Below are 24,694 nucleotides of genomic sequence, written 5' to 3' on the forward strand. Positions count from 1 at the left end.
GATAAGTATTATAAAACATGTAACTTGGGGAAAAATATAACTTATGAAGTGAAGTTCACAAATTGAATCAAATTTGCTGTTTAAAGTAGTGTTGTGGACTGAATGTGGTCCCCTAAAATACATATTTCATCATCTTAACCCCCAGGGTTATAGTATTAGGAGGTAAGACCTTTAGGAAGTAATTAGATTAGATGAGGTTTTGAGGGTAGAGCCCCCATGATGAAATTGGTGCCCTTATAAGATGGCAATACCAGAGTCCCCCCTCTCTCTCTGCCATGTCCAGATATAGTAAAGAGGTGGCTGTCTGCGAGTTGGTAAGAGGTCCTTCACCAGACCTAGGATCTGCAAGCCCCTTGATCTTGGACTTGCTAGCTCCAGAAATATGAGAAATAAATATTTGTTGATAAAGCCACTCAGTCTCTGGTATTTTATTACACAGCCCAAGCTGACTAATTCAGCAGTTGGCACTGAGAAGTGGGGTAGGTTTAAAACTGGGTAGTGTGTAAAGACTGAAAAAGTTTTAAGGTGCCTGTTAGAAGAAGCTTAGTTGCTATGAAGGGGCTTTTAAAGGTGATTCTGGTGAGAGGTCATAAAAGGAGGAGAGTTAGTTACAGAGAAAGCTTCAGTGTTCTTAGAATATATACAATCGTGAGCAGAATGTTGATAAAAATATGGATGGAAAGACCATTTTGGTGATGTCTCTGTCAGAAGTGAGGGTTATTGGACAATGGAGAAAAGGTGAATCTTACTGAAACTTGTCATAAAGTGGCAAAAAAGCTTGGCCAAATTATGTTTGTGTTCTAGTGTTTTGTAGAAGGTAGAACTTGTGAGAAAAGAAATTGGATATTTAGCTGAGAAGATTTCTAAGCAAAGCATTGAAGGAGTGCCTTAGTTGCTCCTGATTGCTTAAAATAAAATATAAGAAGAGAGACATGAAGAAGGAATTATTAAACAGAAAAGAATCTGGACTTCAAGATTTGGAAAATCCTCATCCTGTCCAAATTGCAAAAAGTGAGGAAATGTGTTCAAAGAGAACACTAAGTGTGTGGCTGACTGAACCATTTGACAAGGAGAGTAGTGTGGTTATGAGCTACAGACCTCTTCAGCCATCTAAACAGTCAGGAATAGAAATGGGATTATACTAGGAAAAAATTGCCAGCTGGGACAAAAGGAAACAGAAAATAAACAGGATGGAATGAAAGAAAGCTGTGAATGTGAATTATCCTTCAAGAAAAGGGAAGACCTTAAAGACAATTCAGAGACCAGCAGGGCTACTACTCCCACCACAGGCCCAGACTGTGCAGCCTGGGAAGCAAGACTGGCTTTACCTGGTTTCAAAGGCCAAGGCTTTGCCCTGCAGAGCTGCATGGGAGGGCTCTCACAGAAAGCTGAGTGGGTGAAGCCAAGTGGGCAACACTCTGCCAAGCTGAAGGGGTGAGGCCACCTCAGGAAGCCATGGGATGATACCACCACCCCAGTGGTTCTAGAAGGGAGAACAGCATATCAGAGAGCATTATCCTCAAGCCTTAAGGTCTAATAGCATTTGCTTGCTACATTTTAGACTTACTAGGGACCCATCACCCCCTTCTTCATTCTAATTTCTACCTTTTGGAAGAAGAACATCTATTCTATGCCTGTCCCTCCATTTGGAAACACATAACTTTTCTGATTTCAAAAGTTCACAACTAAAAAGGAATTTTGCCTCAGGATGAATTATGCCTAGAGTCTTACCCGTATCTGATTTAGCCGATACTTAGGTAAGACTCTGGACTTTAAAGTTGATACTGGAAGGCATTAGACTTTTGAGGTTGCTGTGATAGAATGAACATATTTGGACATGAGAAGGACATAAATTTGGGGGATAGGAGTGAAATGTTATGGACTGAATGTATATCCCCCCCTGGAGTGCTGTAGTCCATGTCCATGGGGTCGCAGAGTCAGACACAACTGAGCCACCGAACCACACCCCCCATTCCAGTGTTTAAGTCCTAATCCCCAGTATGATGATATTTGAAGGTGGAGCCTTTGTGAAGTAATTAGGTTTAGTTGAGATCATGAGGTCATTAGTGCCCTTATTAGAAGAGGAAGAGACACAGAGCTCTCTGTCTCTTCATGAGAGCAAGCACCAATGAAAGGTCCTGTGCACACAGTGTGTACAAGCTAGAAAGCGGGCTCTCACCAGACAGTGAATCTGCAGCCACCTTGACCTTGGAATTCCCAGGTTCTCAAATATATTAGATTAAAATAATTTTTCTCATTTTATTACAATTGTTTTAGAACTGAGGCCATTTTTTTATAATGAGCCTTAGAACATGAAAAGAAAGCTGAAAAGTGCTGTGTCACCATCACTTGGCTTTTGCCACCACATCTAAGAGAACAAAATGAGACAGCACAGTACATAGGACATTCTGTTTGGAAGTTAGTCTGTGATTTGGTATTAAACAAATGAGTCTCAAGGTTTAGATTTTGATTCATTTCACTTTCAAAAGTAAATCACTGGAAGGAATGCTTCTTTGCAATGATTGTTTCACTTGCATAAGAATGGAAAGTAGTTTTTGAAGAAAGTTCTGAAGAACCCACCCAGGTATTACATCATTGTAAGCTAGTGCTATATTGTACAGATCTTAAAGTGGAGCTTCATGGTATGTTTTGGTCAGTTTCCTCTGATAGCCCTGTCTAGCCAAAGTGATTAGGAGATTAAACAGTTTAAAGTATCCACAGCAGAAAAGTATACCAGTGTTATAGTAACAGATATTTAGCTAACTCTGGTTTTGATCTTGGTCAGTCAATTCACCCTGATGAGTTGAGGGTAAGGAAATGACAATGTATGCATTCATCTACTCATTCAAAAAGATCCCTGATTTCCTTTTAGGTATCTGGCTTTATCTAGAATCCTTTTGATCACTTTTCTTAGCTCTTTTTCACCTGTCCTGATTGAGCCCTTTATTATTCTTTCATGAAAAGAAAACAAAGAAAAAAGTACCATAGTGAAAAAGTGCGATTTTTCTATTTAAATTCAGTATCTGGAAAATCTTTTCTCATTGTATTTCAACTTTTCTCTCACAACTTAGGACTTCAGTGTATTTCTTAGCCTAGCCTGTAGTTTAGACAAAGGCCCAAGTTTGGGGACTCCTGCCATATTTGGATTGGTCAAGATTAATTAGAGATTGATAAGGGTGCTGAGAGTATTATTTTTGTGTTACTTTATCACCCCTTCCTTCCATCAGCCAGGAATTTTTATTGTCAGACTGACCTAAGCTAATATGATCAAGCATATCTGTACAGGTGAGTGTATGGTGTCAACTGTAATGAAGGGAAGTTTTAGATCAAATTTCATTAAGCATACAAATATTTATAAAGTAAGCAAGGAGTAAAAAACTAGGTCATACTCCTTGTGTTATATGTTGGATGACATTTCAGCTGTTGTTTTGGTACTCTTTGTGTGAAAAAAACGAATTGCATGTGTGCATGAACATATTTTAGGGGCAGAATTCTATTACTCTTAGAGTTGTCAGTTAGCACTGTAATACTCAAACCACTGAGTGGACACACAAGACAAATCTTAGAATCTTTACCCTAGTGTATAGCCTGCAAAATTTGCTGAATTATTGTAAGTGTTCATGAAGAGTAGTAGAGTACTTCTGCGATCTTTCGGCCAATCTACAGATCTGGAGCATCATTAATTTTTTTTTTTCCAATGAAAAACACATTTTCAGCATTTGTTGTTGCTTTTCAGTTGCTAAGTCATGTCCGACTCATTGTGACCTCATGAACTGTAGCATGCCAGGCTTCTGTCTCCATCACTATCTCCATGAATTTCCTCAGATTCATGTCCATTGAATCAGTGATGTCATCCAGCCCTTTCTCCTCTTGCCCTCAGTTTTTCGCAGCATCAGGGTCTATTCCAGTGAGTCAGCTCTTTGCATCAAGTGGCCAGAGTAGTGGAGCTTCAGTTTCAGCATCAGTCCTTCCAATGGATATTCAGGGTTTATTTCCTTTAGGATTGACTGGTTTGATCTCCTTACAGTCCAGGGGACCCTCAAGAGTCTTCTCCAGCACCACAGTTTGAAAGCGTCAATTCTTTGGCTCTCAGCCTTCTTTATGGTCCAACTATCACATCCATATGTGACTACTGGAAAAACCATAGCTTTGACTATATGGACCTTTGTCAGCAAAGTGATGTCTCTGCTTTTTAAAACACTGTCCAGGTTTCTTTAAAAAAAAATTTTTTTTTTAATTTAAGGATAATTGCTTTAAAGAATTTTGTTGTTTTCTGTCAAAGATCAACATCAATCAGCCATAGATATACATATGTCCCCTCCCTCCCATTTCCATCTTTATCTCATCAATACAAAACCCCTGTTTGAGTTCCCTGTGTCATACAACAAATTCCCATTGGCTATCTGTTTTGCATATGGTAATGTAAGTTTCCATGTTACTCTCTCCATACATTTCACCAGTATCTAGGTTTGACATAGCTATTCTTTCAAGGAGCAAGTGTCTTTTAATTTTATGCCTGCAGTCACCATCTGCATTGATTCTGGAGCCCAAGAAAATGAAATCTGACACTGTTTCCACATTTTCCTGATCTATTTGCCATGATGTAATAGGACTGGATGCCATGATCTTAGTGTTTTGAATGTTGAGTTTTTAGCCAGCTTTTCCACTCTCCTCTTTCACTTTCATTAAAAGGCTTTTAGTTCCTCTTCACTTTCTGCCATTAAAGTAGTATCATCTGCATATCTGAGGTTATTGATATTTTTCCTGGCAATCTTGATTCCAGCTTGTGATTCATCTAGCCCAGCATTTCAAATAAGGTACTCTGGATATAAGTTAAATAAGCAGGATGACAATATACAGCCTTGATATACTCCTTCCCCAATTTTGAACCTGTTCATTGTTCCATGTCTGGTTCTACCTGTTACTTTTTGTCCTACATACAGGTTTCTAAGGAGGCAGGTAACATGTATTAAATATTAATTAGGCTAGTTATCAGTTATCTCTTGTGTTGATAATCAGAGGCCCGTATAGCCAAAATGCTTTCTGATTAAATCTTGGCTAAACAAAAACTTGTTAGGCTTCCCTGGTGTCTCAGACAGTAAAGAAATCTGCCTGCAGTGAGGGATACCCAGGTTCAATCCTTGGGTCAGGCAGATCTTTGGAGAAGAGAGTGGCAACCCACTCCACTGTTCTTGCCTGGAATTTCCATGGACTGAGGAGCCCAAAGGGCTACAGTCCATGGGGTTGCAAAGCGTCAGACATGACTGAGCGACTAACAGTGAGGGAGGATGTAATAGAGTATACATTGCCTGGATAGTTCAGTCGTTGGAGCATCAGACTTTTAATCTGAGGGTCCAGGGTTCATGTCCCTGTTCGGGTGCTAAGGCTTCATTTTTTTTTTTTTTTTTTTTTTTTAGGAGACTTTCCTGTAGCTCAAACGGTAAAGAATCTGCCTGTAAGGCAGAAGACCAGAGTTTGATCCCTGGGTTGGAAAGTTCCTCTGGAGAAGGGAATGGCAATCCACTCTAGTATTCTTGCCTGGAGAATTCCATGGACAGGGCTACAGACTGTGCGGTTGCAAAGAGTTGGACACGACTGAGCAACAAACACGCACATAGTAAAAAGAGTAAAAATCATTATATTCTCCCCACTCTATTACCTCCCACTCTCAGATACCCACCATTTACCTTCCACACTTATCTGTATGCAAACTTAATCTGTATACACATTCATATAAACATACTTAAAAATATTTCCTATTGTGCAAACTTATTTTAAGTTTCTTTTGCTTATAGGAAAAAAAAAATCTGTTTGGCATTCAGAGTATTTAATAATGTTTCCTTCCCACAACAACTCCCCAAATTCGTATTCTGATATTTACCCTATACTTTGGGTGTTTCAGTCTCTCTGAATTTTTCATGGTTCCCTGCACATGCCATGCTGCTGCTGCTGCTGCTGCTAAGTCGCTTCAGTCGTGTCTGACTCTTTGCGACCCCATAGATGGCAGCCCACCAGGCTCCCCCGTCCCTGAGATTCTCCAGGCAAGAACACTGGAGTGGGTTGCCATTTCCTTCTCCAATGCGTGAAAGTGAAAAGTGAAAAGTGAAAGTGAAGTCGCTCAGTCGTGTCCGACCCTCAGCGACCCCATGGACTGCAGCCTTCCAGGCTCCTCTGTTCATGGGATTTTCTAGGCAAGAGTACTGGAGTGGGGTGCCATTGCCTTCTCCGTGCATATGCCATACCCTTTCCAAACTCTGCCTTTTTGACTATTTTGTTATCTACCTAGAATGCATTTACTTTTCTATTTTATCTGGCTAGATCTTTGAAATCCATTTCGGATGTTATGTTCTATATGCATCCGTTTCCTAGTTTTCTATTATGGAATCATTCCTTCATCTGTATTTCCACAGTATTTTGTTTATAACTTGATTGTGACAATAATCTTAATTATAATAGCTAGCAAGTATTAGCTCTATTATGTGTAAGTTTAGCTCTTTAACATTTATTTAATCATCTTTTAGCATTTTGTAGCTTATCTGCTTATGTGTCTTTTCCCAAATAAACTATACCTTCCTTGTTCATCTTTAGGTTCAAGTATATAGCACTATACCTGGCACATGATAGGTACTCAGTACATCTGTATATAAAAGAATGAATGTAAAAATGTTGCTTTTAGTACTTGATATTATAGGTGAAGCATAGGTCATAATTGTTCTCTGTGAGTATAGAACAGAGAAGGATAGAGTATGAATTGAATGAAGAACCCAATAAGAAATGATGTCTTTTCTCTATAGAATGGCTTATAGAAAAATTCTATAGAGATACTAAAGGACTGGAGAAAGCTGAAGAAAATGCAAATAGAAATATCTTAGTCTAGGATGCTTTAGTTTTTATTATTGGTGTCTTTAGCCTTTGTGTAAGTATTTTTGCAGTCATGACAGAATGAAATAATATTCATCAAGTGTAATATAAAGGGTATAGGCAAAATGAGGGCAAGAAAAGAAGATAAGAAAGGACTGCTAAGAGGTGGAAATATAAGTTGTGTTTGTCTGTGGTTTTCAAATTTTTTGCTCAATTTGATCCCTAAAATAATTTTGAGAAATGATGTACCACTTTGCAAATTTTAAATCTAAAATACTTTTAATTGCAAGTTTAAGTAGCTACAGAGACTATAGCTAAAAACATATATTGTGTAAATGCTTCAAGTAAATTTTTTCAAAACTTTGGAGGTGCCTACTTCATTGTCATGAAAAAATGTCTACATAAAATCTAATTGGCTACATCATTCCTAGCTTCCAAATTACTTAGCTAAATCAGACTTTGGTGTCTTTATTTTTTAGATCAAATCAGCCTGTTAATACACTCCATGACAACCATCTCAATTCTGAATTCTAATTATGAAATAGATAGATTTACTTATAAACAGTCAGATAGACTGACAGACACAGGATCTTCCCAGGATGAAGCAAGCATCATCCTCTTCAGTTTTTCTTGCTTTTCACATAAAGGATTATCTTCTAGGACCAATGCATTCTTGAATTATCCACTTGCATTATGCTCTGGAGACTTTTATCCCCAGGGGAACAATGCATGGTGACAAGGTTTGGGATGGGTGAGAAGTATGCTTTCTTTTTTTTTATAAAGTAGAGACAGGCTGATTATGAAAAGTGAAAGAGGGACAGAATATTGGTGACTTGCAGATGCATTTTCAGCAAATCAACTTTAGGTAGGGGTACAAATGGAAATTAATGATTTGGAAATAGGCTCCGTTTAATAGGTAATGCATTTGTATTTGCATTACCAATGAGAGGTCTGTTTATGTTATGTTGAAGATTGCTGGTTTGGGTGGTGTCTATGTGATGTCATAGGCATTACACATATAATCACAAGATAAATTGATTGTGACACCCAGAATATATATTCAAGAGTGTACTAGATACTGGTATCTATCTTATATTTAGGAGTGTACCAGATGCTGCAATCCTGTGGTTTACTAATTACAGGAAAAGAGAGGGCGTGAATGTGTGAATGGTCAGAAGATAAAGTTATGCAAGAGAAGAAATCCCTTTTCTCAAATATAAAGTCATCGAGATCAAGATTTTGAAATTCAAAAGTAGGCAAAAGGAATCTTCAGGGATTTTAATGAAATAAGCAACAGTATAATATTTGTTTCTTGAAAATACATTTTGATCTGATGAACAAGAATGAGATTGATTATTAACCCCTTCTTCAAGTGATATGGACTAACCATTTATATACAATAAAAAAAAAAAAAAAAAAACTTTTCCAACGTAGATTTTCCTGGAGTTGGTGAAAGTTTATTCTTTTTTCCAAAAAAGCTTTTCCTTTCTAGTATAAATTGTAGGCAAACAAAAATGTTCAGTCTTTTTAACTTTGTTTTTTATTTTCACTTTAGTAGTTTGAATACTTTTGATTTTAGAGATTAGATTAAAAAGGTATTATAAAAGTACTTAAATGTTTGAATCAATATTGATTTAGCATTCTAAATGTAATATACATTAAAATATGGAGTGTTATGGATTCCATTTTTTATACTGAGTTTTAATGTAGTACAGCATTGGAATAAGTGACCAACATTAGGAAAGCTTTCTTTTGAGCAATTTTTTTAGTTCTTTGATATACAACTAGGAAAACTATATGATATCAATTTTATTCCCATTGTTGTTTTGCCCTATTTTTTTTTTAAACAAGAACCTGTGTTAGAGTTGAAGGAATTCCAAATATTGCTTATAGCTCAGAAGTATAAAATACCGTCTGTGGCTATAATAAAAAAAAATGTTCCAGCAGGTCCAAAAGATATTGGGAATAAAAAGCCACCCGTTTGCTTTTTGTAGAAGCAGTAGCATTCTGCAGACAAGCTATTCTAGCTTCAAAACAGTATGGTAGATGGTTTTATGGAACTTGCAATTACAGAAATCCACTTTAACCTTTCTTTCTTACTGGCAGGTGTCCCATTGGCTTGCAGCCAGAGGCTGTGAGTGTAGTACAGCCGGCGTGTCCCCCAGAGTGCTGAAAATGCCGACACTCCAGCTGGCTGCTTATAATTGCACTGATTGTGGTCTGACAACCAAAGCTCCATGAAAGAAATGTGATGAATATACAAAACATTTAAAAAATTTGATCAGATTACAAATTTCATTTCTCTTTTTTCTCCTCTATAGATATGATATCTGCACTTATAAAAATAAGCCCTGTGGAACACTGGGTAAGTTTTTTTATAAAGGGAGGATAGTTCAGATTGTCTTTTTGGTCCAATAGTTTTACTTTTTAATCATTATTAATTTGGTAATTTTCGTTTCTGGCACATCTGAAATTATTCCTATAAAGTATTAAACCTGACCTTTGTGGATATGTCACTGATTAGGAAACAAGTAGAATGATGATTAAAAACAAATTAGAAGGTGTTTCAAAATCATCACACAGTAATACTAAATCAAAAGTTACCACTCATTTTCATATAATCCATCTCTGTAATGTATTTTCCAAAAATACTGAGAGTTTGAGGGCAAATTAAAGCACCTTCAAATCTCAGGAAAGGAAAGGAAAAAGAAACTTGGGAGATACTTCATGCAGAGACATTAAGAACAGTACTTCTTTTGGTCCAAATTTGTGGAAAGATTGTGTCCTCATAAATTAAGATATTATTGGAAAATTTTATTATCTGTACAGAAAAAAAATCCAATTTTTTAAAATATTACAGCCAGACTTGGAGAGAGAGCAGAATTATCTTCCTTGTTCTTCCTAAATATCACATTTTAAAGGCAGTTCTATACTAGTCTACAATTTAAAAAATTATGCATTGTTGCAGAGCGTAACTTCATAGTGGTTAAATGTTAACTGCAAATACAAATGAGGGAAAATGGTAGCTTTCAAGTCAACTAAATTGTTAAGCAACTAGAATTATTTTAAGTAAAAAAGGAGCCTTTTTTATGTTTTTTTTTTTCCCTAGTGTCATAGTGACTTTTTACAGACCTAGAAGTTAAGCAACTGAAGGTGAATTCTCTAGATTCTCTGACAAGTCTCACTTTTCTTATCTGTAAAGGAATAGTTATAAATCTGTTCCTATGCACTTCATGAGAATTTTGAGAAGATCAAATTTAAAGTAGAGGTGGGAGAAAAGGTATTAACCCCACTTCCTGAGGAGGTCAGTTGAATACCCCTTTAGAAATTAAAATTTCTCTTGATGATTTTACCTGCCTTCCCAGGCTTCTCCTTCACCATTTCCCTCAAGCCATTTCCCTCAGGATTTATGGTGAAAGAAGAAATCCCAGTTTGCCAATGACAGGTATTATGGTGGAGAAGTTTGCTAGTTAAAATCATAACAGAGAAAGAGCTTTTTTCTGAGAAAGTTCACATCAGAAAGGTTTTCTTCATAGTGTTTTATGTTAACAAGACCAACAATAATCCGAAGGAAAGGAACCTGAGCTAAAAACCAACCACTGGCTTTGACAGTTTTAGTGCATTACCTTTTACAGTTTATTTAGCTCTTTGTTCTTCAATTTCCTTATCTTTGAAGTTAAGAGTAATATCTGCCCTTATGCTGCAAGGATATTGTTAAAGTCACTTAAGGAAATATAAGGGTGTTTACTGTAGAAATGAACTGGTATTATTTAATGTAGAAATTATCTATACAGTTTAACTTATTCCCTCCATTATTGTGCAAATTCTATAAGCCTTTATTAAGTGCTTAATCAGTTTTAGGTACAGTATCCACTAAGTCCCAAAGAGGATACCAGCTACAGCTTGTATTCTGTAGCATGTATATTTTGAGGAAATAAATATGTATAGCTATATTTATATGTAGGTCTGTACATGGTCTATTTTGCTTTTTAAAAGCAGTTTATTTATACTTGAGATACATTCTTCATTGGGACATAAATAGTAACACTGCCTAATGCTTTGGTATATTTTAATGTCTAGAATCAATATATTAATACTTGGGTACATGTCAATGTATTTTCAATCATATAAATTATATTTTTCAAATTATAAACTATTATGAATTATTTTTATACTATCTCTTATGCTGAAAACTGAATGAACTGCATTATATATACATGTGTTGAATTTAATATATGGTGAATATGTTATCAGCACAGTTGATCAGATTTTTTTCTTTTTGAGTGGTCTTTTTAGTAACTTTCATATTGGTTTTATGCCAATTCTTGAATATTGTCTTGCTTAGTACTGCTGGTGACTAATTGTGACATGGCTAAGTAGATTTAAGCAGGCAAACTGGCCATCAAACTGAGGAAATCTAAATGACCTGATGATAATCAAACCCTTATTAACACAATCCACACATAAAAACTGACAGCTTCAATTTTACAAGAATAGAAAAAATGGTGGGGAGTTGTAAAAAATATATTAGCATCTAAATTCTTTATTTTAGTTAAGATATACCTTGTATTTTCAATAAATCGTAGTTATTTCCCAGAACTGTTCTTTCTTAGATTATTCTTTTAGTAGAGCTAACAATTTTATAGCAGATGCAGAAGTAAATATGTGCTTGCAAATACACCTTGGGGAGTCATTTAGAATTCTCAATTAAAAATAGGGCTATATGGCACATACCAAACAAGAACAACAATAACAACAAAAAGATAACCTATTGAATAATATATTTGGGAAATATAAATAATGTTAATTTAGCAATAAATATTAGCAGTTTTTTTAAACCAGATTTCATAAAGCTCAAAAGAGCAACAATATTCAAATAGAGTGGCTTTATTTTTCCCATATTATGGGTCATATTGAACCAGTAGCTTAAAAAAGATAATGGACTGCAAAGTTTTTTGTATTTTCCCTCCCTCTCTTTTTCTCTCTGTGGAGTTTAGAAGTAATAGTCATTAAATTTTTTTGATTAACCAAAAAAAAAACAATAAGGTCATCTTGCCCAACTAATCTCTCTTTTTACTTCCTCTTCTTTAAGTCCCAAGACTTCTAGTTGAATGGAAGAGCAGAACAAAGGTATCACTATTAACTCTGTGAAACAGAAATTACCTCCTTCCCCAATTCCTGCCTACCCCCCAACATAAAACAGTAAAAAAAGCAGTCTTTTAGCAAATCCAATACTAACCTCAACTTTGTTCCAATATGGTAGTAAGTGTTGATATTTCATATTAATGGATACAATAGAAATGCAATTTTAGAATTTTCTTGTCAATAAGAATATGAATTGGATAGCTTTTACTGTTCCAAATTAGTGCAACTGGGATATTGTTCCTAGCACAGAACATTGTTTATTGCATTCAGTAAATATTAATTGAATTAGATTGAAATCACTTTTCATGGGAAGATAATTATTCATACCTGGGTGATGATAGTAGACTCCTAATATATGAAATATTTTTTTTTACTCTTTCTTCACTTTATTCTACATATATGTGTTAAGTATGACTTGGCATCTATTTCCTTATAACACATGAAATTTTATCTTTCACACAAATATTTTTTTTTTTCTCAGCACTGTTTTAAAGTTATGGACTAATCACAGAACATGGTATTCATTTGAAAATAAATATTAAAATTTTTACATAGTAAAATTCCCAAGAGAAGAATGCCTTCAGTAACATAACATTTCACCAGAATCAGTGAATTAACACCATAGTTTTTGCTTTATTACTAAAACTCTACTTCATTTAGGGGAGTGAGAGAGGAGAGAACCACACTGAGTGTGTGAATGACTTTCTGTCCATTAAAATACTTAAAGAAATTGTTGCATCACTTGCAGGACTAATTTCAGAAAATTTTTAAAAAAATGCAAAAACCTCGCATCTTTAACAGTTCTTTTTTCTGTTTTGAATCATTCATTTATGTTTTTATAAAAATGTCATTTTAAAAAACCGTTTGGGATTCCCTTTTTCTGGTAACTAAAAAGTTGCTTGTATATTTTTATGAACCCACTAAACTTAAACAGATCTCTTTAGAAAAATAATGTGGATATATTTTGCTTTCTACAGCCTGAAGAATGTTAAAATAGAAATGCTTTCTTGAATTCCCTCTTCTGGCTCAAGTTACTAGGTGGTCCCAAGTTACCAGAAGTAAAATTTATAAATCTAACCCCTAGTCTAGACATTTTCCAGCACTGACTGCAGTTCAAAAAATATTAATGTCTAGCCGGCAAAGTGAAACTCCCCCCAGTGATTTTGCAAATGACTAGAAAGTTAACCTTTTGCCAACTGCTCCTTCTGTGCATGGAGGTTATTAAAAAGAATCCAGGCATTTATAAGTATGGGCTTTTTAAGACTGAAACACCTTGGCTTGACCCTTTGTGTCTCCTTCTGTTTATTCAGGCTTGGCCTCTGTGGCTGGAATGTGTGAGCCTGAAAGGAGCTGCAGCATTAATGAAGACATTGGCCTGGGTTCAGCTTTTACCATTGCACATGAGATTGGTCACAAGTGAGTGAGTTTAAGAAAATCAAAATAAATTTTAGAGCTCCACTTTTTTGAGCAATTCATAAATAACTACTGTGTGAAATGCCCGTACTCAACCATATTTTATGCCTTTTTGTCTGATTTCAATAGAGAGTGTTATCATTTAAGGTTTGGGGATAAATCATCTTAAGAATTGGAGACTTGTTAAATAGTCTCTCTGATTCAGTGATTAGTGTCCTCAGAGTAGTGAATGCAGTACACTTAAGTTTTTTTTATATACGTTTGAAACAATTTAGCTTTACCATGATCCACTCAACACCCAATTTCTCACAGTCAAATTGTTTAAATGATCTTTCATTTCCTAAAGTGACAATACATATATATTTAAAAATCATGATTGACATCATTACCATAAAGTGAACTTTGATTTTTCACTGTTCATACATCTATGAGTATGGCCTTTTCTAAGTTTGTGTAATTACTGCTGTGCAATTTGCATTTTCAGGTGTACTTGTGTGTCAGTAAAAAACAAAACCCTGATATTAGAGGAGTAGTGAGATATCATTCTCACTACTTTTTAGGAGGATCTGGAATTTTTAATATTTGTTTTCAATAAATCTGCGCCAAAAACTATCCTATGACTTTCCCCTCCCCCAACCCACCACCCAGTTGCAATAAAACCCTTACTTTATTTCAAGCAACAGGCAACAGTAAATGTAAAAGCTTGCTGATGTGGAGGAAGAGAAGTTTGAATGCTTTAAAAGGATAGTCAAACATTTTAAACTAAAAGAAGCAGGCTATTTGCAAGAACTTCTGATGTTGTTTGTATGCCTTAAATTTTTTACAGTCTGCTTTTTTTGGTAGAAAAATGGATGGGGGAAAAGAACAAACAAAATGAATGTTTATTGTATACTTGCCTCAGAGGTCATTCCTGAGATAAATCTGTAATTCATTTTTTTTTTCCGTAAGTGAAGAGTAAAATTGGGTCAGTCTCCTGCATTACTTTGAAAGTTGCAATTAAAATTTTACCACATTGGTATTGATTTATGTGTGAATTCAAGTAACCAACAAGTTTCAAACCTGACTTAATTCAGACACAAGGAAAGTCAGTATTACACTTTTAATGAAGCCCTAAAAATATTGGTATTCTAGTTTCCATTGCAATAAACAGCAGGGAAACAAAAGGGAAGAGCCCTCTTAACCAGGCAGTTTATCTTGAACTCACTTAAAAATCTGACTTATTAATGACTGTCATAATCTTATGCAACCAGACTGAATTTAATAGGGTCTTTTAGGTTCAATTAACTTGAAAGGTTAGGACAAGTAACATGCAGCAGATGAATAATGTGTCAATGAGGGCACTATTACCTCATGCAACCACAAGTTAGTCAATGTCAACATATGCATTACAAGCCCCGTTCTTATATGCACTTAAATAGGCAAGGTGAGGGTTTATCTCTTTTGTATTTTTTATTAGATTCTAACTGAGCTACTATAAGCTTATTAGATTTTTTTGTTGACCTTATGGATAATTCCTTGTAATTCTTCCTAAGATGAATGGTTTGTACCTTATGTAGAAGAAATGTAAAAGAGAAGTAGAATATACCTCTTAAGATGTATGTGCCTTGGAGTAAGTATTTCGCAGCTAATTCTTGTTTGATAACGTGAGGGAAAATTGGGGGGAAATCCACAAAATGCTTTTCCGTGTTGATTCCTATATCTCTATCCCCTTATCCCTTTATCTTCAGACAACTAGTTAGGATGTGCTAAACATACCCCCTATTCATGGATGAAAATTCTTTTACTTGCTTCTAAGATCGTAGGGTTGAACTTTAAGGAATTTAGCAAGTCAACTCTGGTACAACTCATGTCATTCTTAAAATAAAGTGCTGAAACAAAATAATATGTTAAATATATCAGGAACTTTTCAGAGTATAATGTGCTCTATATAGAGTATAAGACAAAAGTTTTTATCATTTTTATCATTTAGTAAGGTAAATGTTAGTGATTATGAAAAATCTTTGACCATGAATTAGTGAGAAGTGCCTCTACTGTGTTACTAGACTGTGAATATTTTGTACTAATTTTTAGGCTGAGTATTAATAGAATATGGTTTTGCACCCAGGGTATACTTATGTACTGGAGAAGGAAATGACAACCCACTCCAGTATTCTTGCCTGAAAATCCCATGGACAGAGGAGCCTGTTGACACTACAGTCCATGGGGTCACAAAAAATCGGACATGACCGACCACACACACATACTTATATGGGGATGGTATATTTTAAACAGCAGTGGATAGCTAAGACTAGACCATGTTCATTCCCGTATGCAAGCAAAAAATCAGCTTCTTTGTCAAATGAAAAACTGATCTGTATGCTTTATTTAAATATGTCTGGCTTTAACACAGGCCACAAGCTATCAACACTTAATGAAACCTTAGAGAAAACAGTCTTATTTGATTTTTTTTTTTTTTATTAATTATGTAACTGCCATAGGCTTGGAGAAGGCAATGGCACCCCACTCCAGTACTCTTGCCTGGAAAATCCCATGGACGGAGGAGCCTGGAAGGCTGCAGTCCATGGGGTCGCTGAGGGTTGGACAGGACTGAGCAGCTTCACTTTCACTTTTCACTTTCATGCCTTGGAGGAGGAAATGGCAACCCACTCCAGTACTCTTGCCTGGAGAATCCCAGGGACAGGGGAGCCTGGTGGTCTACCGTCTATGGGGTCACACAGAGTCGGACACGACTGAAGCGACTTAGCAGCATAGGCTTTAGAAATTGAAAAAAATTATGTTGAAGAGAATTCACAAGAATTCAACCAGGCATGTATATATTGAGAAAGCTATATAATATATTGTACAAAAACAGATAATCTTAAATAGAAATCTTTTAAGAAATCAATATTTTTTAGAGATATATGTTGAAGTATATGTAATTCAAGTAGCAGGACATCTGAGATTTGCTTGTTAACAGAAGAAGAAAAGAGAAAGATGAAACAAAAATAATAACATTTTGAATTTTGTAATCTTAATGATATGTGGCTGGGATGACAGTTCATTATGCTACTCTACTATTATATATGTCTGATTTTTTTCACAAAAAATGAACAGGTTTTGCAATCATAAAACTTTTAGATTTGACTTAACTCATTTATTAATTAATAGCAATTGAGTGAACTATAATTCTAATTTTGGAAGAATTGTTGAAAGTTGTATTGAAAGCTGCAGGGATATATAAGTCTTGCTTTTGGAAATCAGTATCAATATTTGGTCTCCAGCAGAGATATACTTTTTAAAGAAGATTGGTTAGGAGATGCATTTTTTTAAAGAAGGAAAAATGTAGCAAGACTTCAGGATAAAACTGTAAATTTTTGTAAACAAAAACTTTTGTTAGGAAGCTGTTATTATTGTTCTCTTTATTCAAACTTCCCCTCTCCTGCTGCAAATACCTACATATCTTTAATTTTATTTTTTTAATAATTTTATTTATTTATTTTGACTATGCTGGGTTTTTGTTGCTGCATGCGGGCTTTTTCTCTAGTTGTGGTGAGTAAGGGCTACTCTCTAGTTGTGCTTGGGTCTCTCATCGCAGTGGCTTCTCTTGTTGCAGATCTTAAGTTCTCGGGCTCACGGGCTTCAGTAATTGTGGCGTGCAGGCTCAGTAGTGGCAGCCTCTGGACTCTAGAGCATAGGCTCAATAGTTGTGGTACACGGGCTTCATTGCTCTGTGGCATGTGAGATCTTCCCTGACCAGGGATCGAACCTGTGTCTCCTGCATTGCCAGGCAGATTCTTTACCAATGAGCCACCATGGAAACCCCCTAAATATCTTTAAATGTTTTTTCTTTTTTTGGTGGATATATAATACATGGAGACTTTATTTTTTCTTTATGTATATATATATATATATATATATATATATATTACTTTTTATTTCATATTGGAGTATACTTGATTAAAAATGTTATGATAGTTTCAGGTGTACAGCAAAGTGATTGAGTTATACATATACATATGACTATTCTTTTTCAAATTCTTTTCCAGTTTAGGTTGTTACATAATGAGCTCAATTCCCTGTGCTACACAGTAGGTCTTTGTTGGTTATCCATTTTAAATGTAGCAGTGTGTACAAGTGTTGTGTTTTCTTGATAGAAGGCTAATAATAAACATACACTAAGGTAGTTGGTACTTGAATGCCTTTGTCTAATTTTGGTATCAAAATAGTGTTAGTCTTATAAAATGAGTTAAGTATTCTGTTTTTTCAAAGTGTTTGCTTTCCCATAAGTAAGTTTTAAAATGGTTAGGTATAATTTGTATACAATAAATATGCATCCATTTTGTGTACAGTTTGATGAATTTTGACAAATGTATATAACCGTGTACCCATCACCGCAATCATGATATCAACATGAATATTACCTGAGAAAAGTCCCTCTGCTCCCTTTTACAGTCAGTCTCCACACTCTTACAGCTTTTCTTGGGCCCGGACAACCACAGATCTAATTTCTATCTTTATAGATTAAACTTGTCTTTCCTATAGTTTCCTGTAGTTTTAAGTAGACTCATGTAGTGGGTACCTGTTTGTGACTAGCTTTCTTCCCTCAGCACAGGTTTTGAGATTCATTTCATGTTGTTGTATATATAGATAGTTCTTTTTTTTGTGAAGAATATTCCATATCATAATAGCATACATCACATTTTAGGCTATTTCTCGTCTGGAGCTATTTTAAATAGATTTGGTGTATAAGAATGTGTATGGACATAATGGTTTCATTTCTCTTGGGTAGTCCTGCTGGTAGAATGGTATATGTTAGTTTCACTTTATAATAAACAAACTCTAATTCAAAATGGCTATTTTGCATTCCTGCTAGCAATCTATGGGAGTTCCAGTTACTTCAGATCCTTGCTGACATTTATTATTATGTCTTTTTGATTTACCCATTACACATTTTAGTGGTATCTCATTGTGGCTTTAATTAGTTAATTATCTATTTTCTGATAAATAGTGATGATAAACATCTTTTCATGTGCATATTTGTTATTTATTATCTTCTGAAATGGCTACTCAAATTCTTTTCCCATTTGGAAAAAAAAAAAAAAACTGAGGTGTTTCTTATTGAGCTGCAAGAATTCTCAATATGTTCTGGATAAAAGTCTTTATCATATATATGCAATGTGAATATTTTCTCCAAGTCTTTTGCTTGTCATTCATTTTTTAATAATGTCTTGTGAAAAGTAGAATTTTAAAATTTTGATGAAATCTTATTTATATTTTTTGTATGGTTTGTGTTTTTGTGTCCTAAGAAATCTTTGTCTACTTCAAGATTGTGAAGATTTTCTTCAATATTTTTGTCTCAGTTTTATACTTTTAGCTTTTATATTAAGATCTATAATGTACTTTGAGTTAACTTTTTTTGTATAATGTGAAGTAAGGGTTGAAATTCCACTTCTTCCTCATATGAAGATCCAGTTATTTCAGTTCAATTTGTGAAAAAAATGTTGGTTTGTAGCTTTCTTTTAATTTCTTTGACTAGTTGTGGTATCAGAATGAAGTTAGTCTTATAAACTGAATTAAGAAGTGTTCTGTTTTCTAGAAGAGTTTGTGTACATGTTTGATATTATTTCATTTTTAATGTTTAATAGACTTTATCAATGAAGCCATCTGAGCCTGGAATTTCATTTGTAGGACTATTATTAATTTTTAATTTTTAAATTAGATGTGAGATAACATATTTATTTAAATCTTTGAGTCTTTTTTTGGGGGGGTTAACTTTGTCTTTCAACATATTTGACTATTTCAGCAAAATTACCAATTTTGTTTTACAGTTATTCTTATTATTGTCTCTTTTAATGTCTATAATATAAATAATGACATTTCATCATTTACTCTTGATATTTGTAATTTGTGTTTTCTCCTTTTTTTCCAGCTTTATTGAGATATAATTGACATATAACATTGTATAAGTTTAAGGTGTACAGCGTGGTGATTTGATACACATATATATTACGAAATGATTACCATGATAAGGTTAGTTAACAGATCCAGCACATCATATAATTGCTTCTTTGTGTGGGTATGGTGAGAATATTTAAGACTGATTCTGTTAGCAAGTTTCAAGTATACAATACAGTGCTTACATGCGTGCTAAGTTGCTTCAGTCGTGTCCAACTCTGTGCGATCCTATCTGTGGACTGTAGCCCATCAGGCTCCTCTGTCCATGGAAGTCTCCATGCCTCCTCCAGGAGATCTTCCCAACACAAAGATCAAACCTGTGTTTCCTGCATCTCCTGCATTGCAGGCAGATTCTTTACTGCTGAGCCACAAGGGAAGCCCATACAATACAGTTTTATTAACTATAGTCAGCCATGCTTTCCTGAGACCCCCAGAACTTATTCATCTCATAACTGGAAGTTTGTACACTTTGAACAACATCTTCCCATTTCTCCCAGACCCCAATCCCCTGACAATCACCAGTCTACTCTATATGAGTTCAGCTTTTTTAGATTCCACATATATCATGAGATCAAACAGTATTTGTCTTTATCTGACTTATTTCACTTATCATAATGCCCCAAGTTTCATCCATGTTGCAAATATTTTCTTCCTTTCATAGAGTCCCTTTTATTTTGTTGATTGTTTCTTTTGCTGTACAGAAGGGAATGGCAGAATTTCCTTTTTAATGACTGAATAATATTCCACTGTGTGAGAGGGGATGTGTATCACATTTCCTTTATCCATTCATTCATTGGTGGATACTTGGTATGCTTTCATATGGCTATTGTGAGTAATACTCCAATGAAGATGAGAGTTTAGGTATCTATTTGCAATAGTGATTTTATTTCTTTTGACTACATATCCAGAAGTGGGATGGCTGGATCATATGATAGTTCTGTTTTCAATTTTTTTGAGAAAACTTAATACTATTCTCCATAGTGGCTATACCAGTTTACATTCTCACCAACAGTGCGAAGTAGTTCCCTTTTCTCCACATCCTTGCCAGTACTTGTAATCTCTTGTTAGCCATTCTAACAGATGTAAAATTATATCTCATTGTGGTTTTGATTTTCCCAGGTGATTAGTGATGTGAGCATCTTTTCAAGTACTTGTTGGCCCTGTGTATGTCTCTTCTTTGGATCCAGTTGATAGTGCTGTTCAGGTCAACTGTATCCTTACTGATTTTTTATTCCTGTTTGATCTATCAATTGTTGGGAAAGGGATGTTTAAGTCTCCAATTATAGTGATGGATTTGTGTGTTTCCCTATACTTTTGTATCAGTTGGGACTCAAATTGTATCAGTTTTGACTCAAATGTTTGACACTATTGTTAAATGCATACATTCTTGTTAAGTTTTTTGTCTCCTTAGAGAAATGATCTCTAAATTATTATTTAATATTTTTATCCTGAGAATTTCTCCTTTCTGAAGTGTTCTTTGTCTAAAATTAATATAGCTGCCCCAGTTTTCTCTTGATTCATGTGAGCAAGGTTTTTGTGTATGTCCATCCCTTTAGCTTCACTGGGTCTTTATATTTATAGTGGATTTCTTAAATTCAGTATATAATTGGTTCTTATATCTTTACTCATCGTGATAGTTTCTCTCTTTTAATTGATGTATTTAAACCATTTATATTTAAAGTGATTATCAATATAGTTGAATTAATATCTACTATTTTTGTAACTTTTCTCTTCGTTGCAGTTTGTTTCTTTTCCTTATCTTTTTCTCCTTTCTCTGGTTTTAATTGAGCATTTTACATGGTTTCAATTTAACTCTTCTCATAGCTTATCAATTATGGTTCCTTTAAAAATTTTAATGGTTTCTCTTGAGTTTTAGCATAAAAATTTTATATAAAATTTATATATATATTTATTTTTAATTAATTAATTTATTTAATTTTCCTTTTCCCTGAAGCACTTCTTTTAACATTTCTTTCAGTACAGGTCTACTGATAATAGCTTCCTTCAGTTTTTGTTTGAGAAAGTATTTATCCTTCAGAGCTTTTGAAGAATAATTTTACTGGATATAGAATTTGCATGATGTCTGATGAAAAATCGCTGCTATTCTTATCCTTGTACTCTACAAGATACTTCTTTTAAGATTTTGTGTCTTTTGTCTTCTTCAATTTGAGTCAATATAAGTAGATATCGATTTTTTAAAAATATTTATCCTGTTTGATAGTCTTTGAACTTCCTGAGTCTGTTGTTGGTATCAGCTCATTTTGGAAAATGCTTGGTCATTACTTCAAACATTTATTCGACTGTAGTCTTTCTTTATTCTATTTCTGGTATTTACATTACATACATGTAATACCTTCAGATATTGTTCCAGAGTTCATGGATGTTTTATTCTGTTTTGGGGGGGGGCATCTTTTTCATTCTTTTTTCTCTCTGTATTTCAATTTTGGCAGGTTCTATTGAGCTGTCATCAGGCTCACTGATTATTTCCTCAGTTAGTCTGGTCTACTTATGAGATCATCAAAGGAATTCTACATGTCTATTACACTGGTTTTGGTTTCTAGATTTTCTTTTGATTTTTTTTTTTAGAGTTTCATCTTTCTGCCTGTTACCTATCTTTTCTTCTATATTGGCTACTTTTTTCATTAGAGCCCTTAAATATTAATTATAATTATCTTTAATTCCCATTCTGTTAGTTCCAAAATTTGTATAATATCTGAGTCTAGTTTTGATGATTATTTTTTCCATTTTGACTGTGTTTCAGCATGACTTGCCATTGTTTATTTAAAGCCAGACATGATGTATTGGGTAATAGGGACTGAGGTAAATAGTACTTTAATGTGAGGTAATAGGCATTCTGTCAATAATTGTTAATGAATGAATGAATGATTGAATGATAAATGTTCATATTACAAGGTCTAACTCTAAAATGAATGTTGTGGTTCCTTTAAGGTTTTACACCCTTTGGGAAAAGCAATGAACTTATTTTTTTTCTAACATGGAAATATTTTTTTCAATGGAAGATGACAAACATTTTACTCTGTCAGTTGATTAAACTCTAGAGCTGTATGGTGCCATTGTTATTTACCTAAACTAGTAATACCATGTATGGTATAATATACCTGTTTCTTCCTATTTGTATTAGATTTTATAAATCTACTATAAAATTTTTATATATTTCAAATTAGAACATATTGCTATTATTATTAAAATACTACTCCATAACTGTCAGGGCTAGGAAGAAGCCAAAATTATGTTAACTGCCTGTCAACATATGCATACATGCACATATGTACACATACATATATATATATATATATATGTGTTATATATATTAATACAATATGTATTTTAATATATAGGCCGTCACATATGCAGACATACTCCCAATAATAGCTAAAACAATGATAGTAACATTAAGATTTTTTAAGAAAAGTTCTTATAATTCTAACAAATTTAATTATTTCAATAATTAAGTCTTTGCTATGACATGCAGTAATACAAAAAGTAGGTAAAACCAATCAGGTAATTACTGAATTAAATGTCTAGAATTACAGGACGGAATAGTGTTATATAAATATTAAACCTACTGAAGTAGAATTCAGTCACTGTCAACTTTAAGAACTTTGATAAGGCACTCTTTTCATTTTGCAAGAAAAACAAAGAATGAATTTGTAGGCAGACACGATTGTACTAATCGGTTGACATAAATTTCAGCTGCCATAAACGAATTCAGTTACATTTCGCTCATAGTACATGGAAGATTATAACAACAGAGGTTTCCTTGTTTCAGCTGCCTTCCCTATCTTTGCCATGGTTTTCTGTCTTCCCTACCTTTCACTGCACATGCACACAAACAAATGCACGTACATGGACACACCTTGCCCCAGATCTTAGTATGTCTCAGATAGCTTGTTTCCTCTGACCCCTAGCTTCTTTGCAGTTAATGACAGGAAAAGAGTGTGAAGTAGAAGTAGAAAAGATGTAAATGCATTATAGTGATATCATTGGCTTTAGAAATCTAACTTTCAACTCAGAAATGTTTATACTAAATGTGAACATTGCTTTCTACACATGTGGAAAAGAGTCTAGGTCCTAGATTCTTTTAGGTACCTCGCTTGTTAAATATCTTCCTAAATAAGTTCAGAATCTTGAGTTCACTTAGTTTAGTAAATTGTATATAAAGCCCAAAAGTAGAAGTGAATTCCAAACTCTGTTTTAGAAAACACATGAACAAATGGTAATAGCTATCCTAGTGGGTAGCTGTTAAATCTAAAAATGTTTGCCAGATGTGGGTAGAGAAGTTTCTGAATACATCCCTTAAATTTCATCTTTGCTTTTTTATAACAAGTGATTCGTAGCCAAGATCAGTTATGACTAAGAACAGATCAAAGAGAATAAATGGAAAATAATTGTAAAGAAAGATGTCCCTTTGTGCCTTTGTATTTTTCTGCTACAATGAGAAGATGTAGTTTTGAGATTTTATAATTGTCACAATTTAGACTATAATTATTTCATCACTTTCTGAAGAGAAATTTAATCATATTGAAAATGTTAGGAAACTATTCTTTTTGTAGTTGTAAATGTGTTATATTTTTGAAGAACTGAGTAGTCATCTACTTATTTTAGTGGAGAATTTATATTTAATAAAATGAAAAGCAGAGTTTAAAGTACCATGGTTTTCTAAAAAGAACAATGATGTTAATATATTAGCAACATGGCAAAATTAACTGCTTAGACAAAAAATTGAATTAAGCATTTTAAGATTTTCCTTAGCTATATAGATTTTCTGTTAGGTTTGAAAACATCTGTTTTGATTTTTAGAAGAAATCCTGACAATGCATATTAAATTTTTACTCAGCAGTCTATATTTACGCTTTTTCATTTTTACAAATCTTCCAAAAGAACCAGTATTAATTGTGTACCAGAATCAAAAGTAAATTGTTATTTTGTGTTACAAGAGATGCATGTTTGATCCCTGGGTTGAGAAGATGCCCTGGAGTAGGAAATGGCAGCCTGCCAGTAGGAATGGCAGCCTCCAATATTCTTGCCTAGAAAATTCCATGGACAGAGGAGTCTGGTGGGCTAGAGTCTGTAGGGTCACAAAAAATCAGACAGGATTGAGCGCATGCGCACACACACACACACGTTGTATTACTTTTGCACTGTTAAATGGTCATATAATATATGGTGAAATGACATAAAATGTAACCACAAATGAGCTGCCTTGTATATATCTTAAAACATAAGACATTCTTTCCTAAGATATATCTCTTTGTATCTGTCTATCATAGAAAGGGGAAGTTTAAATATAATTTCAAATGAAAAAATATCATTTGCATAG

General features: G+C 34.2%; 1 protein-coding gene across 5 annotated transcripts in view; it reads left to right on the forward strand.

The window, feature by feature from the left end:
• Positions 1-24,694, forward strand: part of ADAMTS6 (ADAM metallopeptidase with thrombospondin type 1 motif 6) — a 429,734-nt gene that overhangs the window by 94,980 nt on the left and 310,060 nt on the right. For all 5 annotated transcript variants that reach the window (XR_009491879.1, XR_009491881.1, XR_009491880.1 and 2 more), the window contains exons 7-8: positions 9,183-9,226; positions 13,317-13,422. Coding sequence is in view for 1 of the 5 variants with exons in the window: in NM_001193016.1 (NP_001179945.1) it covers positions 9,183-9,226; positions 13,317-13,422 (150 nt within the window). In the remaining 4 variants the exon portion in view is untranslated. The remainder of the gene's footprint in view (positions 1-9,182; positions 9,227-13,316; positions 13,423-24,694) is intronic.

This window comes from Bos taurus, chromosome 20, assembly GCF_002263795.3.
Source record: "Bos taurus isolate L1 Dominette 01449 registration number 42190680 breed Hereford chromosome 20, ARS-UCD2.0, whole genome shotgun sequence".
Lineage (NCBI taxonomy): Eukaryota > Metazoa > Chordata > Mammalia > Artiodactyla > Bovidae > Bos > Bos taurus.